This window comes from Propithecus coquereli, unplaced genomic scaffold (assembly GCF_000956105.1).
Source record: "Propithecus coquereli isolate 6110/MARCELLA unplaced genomic scaffold, Pcoq_1.0 Scaffold178, whole genome shotgun sequence".
Taxonomy (NCBI): Eukaryota; Metazoa; Chordata; class Mammalia; order Primates; family Indriidae; genus Propithecus; species Propithecus coquereli.
The window spans coordinates 1,185,388-1,187,318 of NW_012142523.1; the positions used below are offsets into that span (position 1 = coordinate 1,185,388).

A 1,931-nucleotide genomic window follows, 5' to 3' on the forward strand; every position below is an offset into this window, starting at 1 on the left:
CTGGAGTGCAGTGGCTTGATCATAGCTCACTGTAACCTCAAACTCCTGGGCTCAAGCAGTCCTCCTCCTCAGCTTCCTTGGTAGTTAGGACCTCAGACACATGCCACACCCAGCTAATTTTTAAAAATTTTTTTAGAGACAGTCTTGCTATGTTGTCAGGCTGGTCTTGAACTCATGGGCTCAAGTCATTCTCCCCTGTCAGCCTCCAGAGTGCTGGGATTATAGGTGTAAACCACTGTGCCTGGCCCAGTATGGGAATTTTGTATAGGTAGAATTTTCTGTTATTAAGAATGTTCCACTGATTTCAGGGAGTATACATTTCTTTTTTTTTGACTGTTCTCAGTGAACCATATAACTTTCAGTTGCTGCTCATTCTTTGGACACTCTGCCCTCATCTCTGTTAGAATTCCTATTATAGCACTTAACTATACTTCATTGCCACCCCCATAGTTTGGGAACTGTAGTATATAAACAGTGAAGATGGGGAGTGTATGTCTTGTTCTTTTGTATCTCCTGTACTTTGCAAGATAAATGCCTGGCCCTTAGTAAGCTTCTCATAGTGGGTTAACGATCATATCTATATCTCTGCCTCTTCATCTGCCTCTCCATAGGAAGCACTCAAACACTTGTAATCACTGAATGAGTGAGTGAATGAATGAAGTTCCTTAATGATGGAAATCTTTTTGGCTGCTAAGTTTCTATCTAATGAAACCGTCTTAACCTGCGAATTGAAACTACCTTCGATGGTGATGGATATGTGTACACCCTTGATGGTGATGATGGTTTCCACAAGGTGTATATTTATCTCCAAACTCATCATTTTATACATTAAATATGAACAACTTTTTCCATGTCAGTCATACCTCAATAAAGTGGTTTTTAATACATTTTCTCATTTAGGCATTGACTGAATTTCGGCTAATGGTGACTGTATATTAAGCACTTTCTAAGAAATGGGCTTTAATTGGGCATGTGTACACATGTTACTTTATTCTGTCTTTATAGCAACCTCATGAAGTAGATGTTGCCTCTGTTTTACAAATGAGGAAACCAGAATTCAGAGCAATTAAATAACTTGTCTAAGTTCACTCAACTAGTGAGTGGCAGAGTAAGAACCAGGTCTTTCAAACTTTTAAGGACTAGTATCCAGAGCACTACTGTCACACTGGCATTTTAATGGAACTATCCATTGTATATTTGAATTATTGACTTTTGTTTTTCATCAAGATAAGACTTTATACTTTTTATTAATGCAGATTTTGATTTTCTTTTTAAGTTTCTTTATCCTCCATTCCCCTATCTTGTCTCATTAGTTTTGTTAAACCTATTTTTTATTAAGTCGAGAAATATTTGAATGTCTTTATTGTCGAGGCTTCAGGTGTGGGTGGAAGAGCACGCTGCTCTTAATAGAAGCAGGCTTTGGGTTTTCTAGTCAACTTCATAAAGCTTTGGTGCTTTCAGCCAGTTTCTGTCTGAAAATAGCACATTGATCTGAATTGTTTGGTCTCATTACAAGGTACTCCATGTTATTGCCTTAAGCAGACTTTGAAAGTTGCCTTTATTTACCAGAGCAAAAATAAATTATTTTTCCTATTTAGAAATTGAGAAGATTCAGAAGGGAGATTCAAAAAAGGACGATGAGGAGAATTACTTGGATTTATTTTCTCATAAGAATATGAAGCTGAAAGAGCGGGTGCTGATACCTGTCAAACAGTATCCCAAGGTAAGGCAAAAAAATGCCTCACTGCTTTGAGTTATCTTCATATGGACTATGATAAAGACTTCTGGGGACTGTGGTGCTTCAGAAACTTAAGCCTGTAAAGCTTCTCTTCTATGCTTGTAGTACCTGTTTCTGGCAGTTGAAATATCTAGGTCCATAACTAATAGCATAGCTATAGCCAGGAAGGAAATATAATATCTTATTACTATTA

General features: G+C 37.3%; 1 protein-coding gene across 2 annotated transcripts in view; it reads left to right on the forward strand.

Moving 5' to 3' along the window:
* Positions 1-1,931, forward strand: part of KHDRBS1 (KH domain containing, RNA binding, signal transduction associated 1) — a 36,730-nt gene that overhangs the window by 10,092 nt on the left and 24,707 nt on the right. For both annotated transcript variants that reach the window (XR_001137392.1, XM_012642323.1), the window contains exon 2: positions 1,599-1,723. Coding sequence is in view for 1 of the 2 variants with exons in the window: in XM_012642323.1 (XP_012497777.1) it covers positions 1,599-1,723 (125 nt within the window). In the remaining variant the exon portion in view is untranslated. The remainder of the gene's footprint in view (positions 1-1,598; positions 1,724-1,931) is intronic.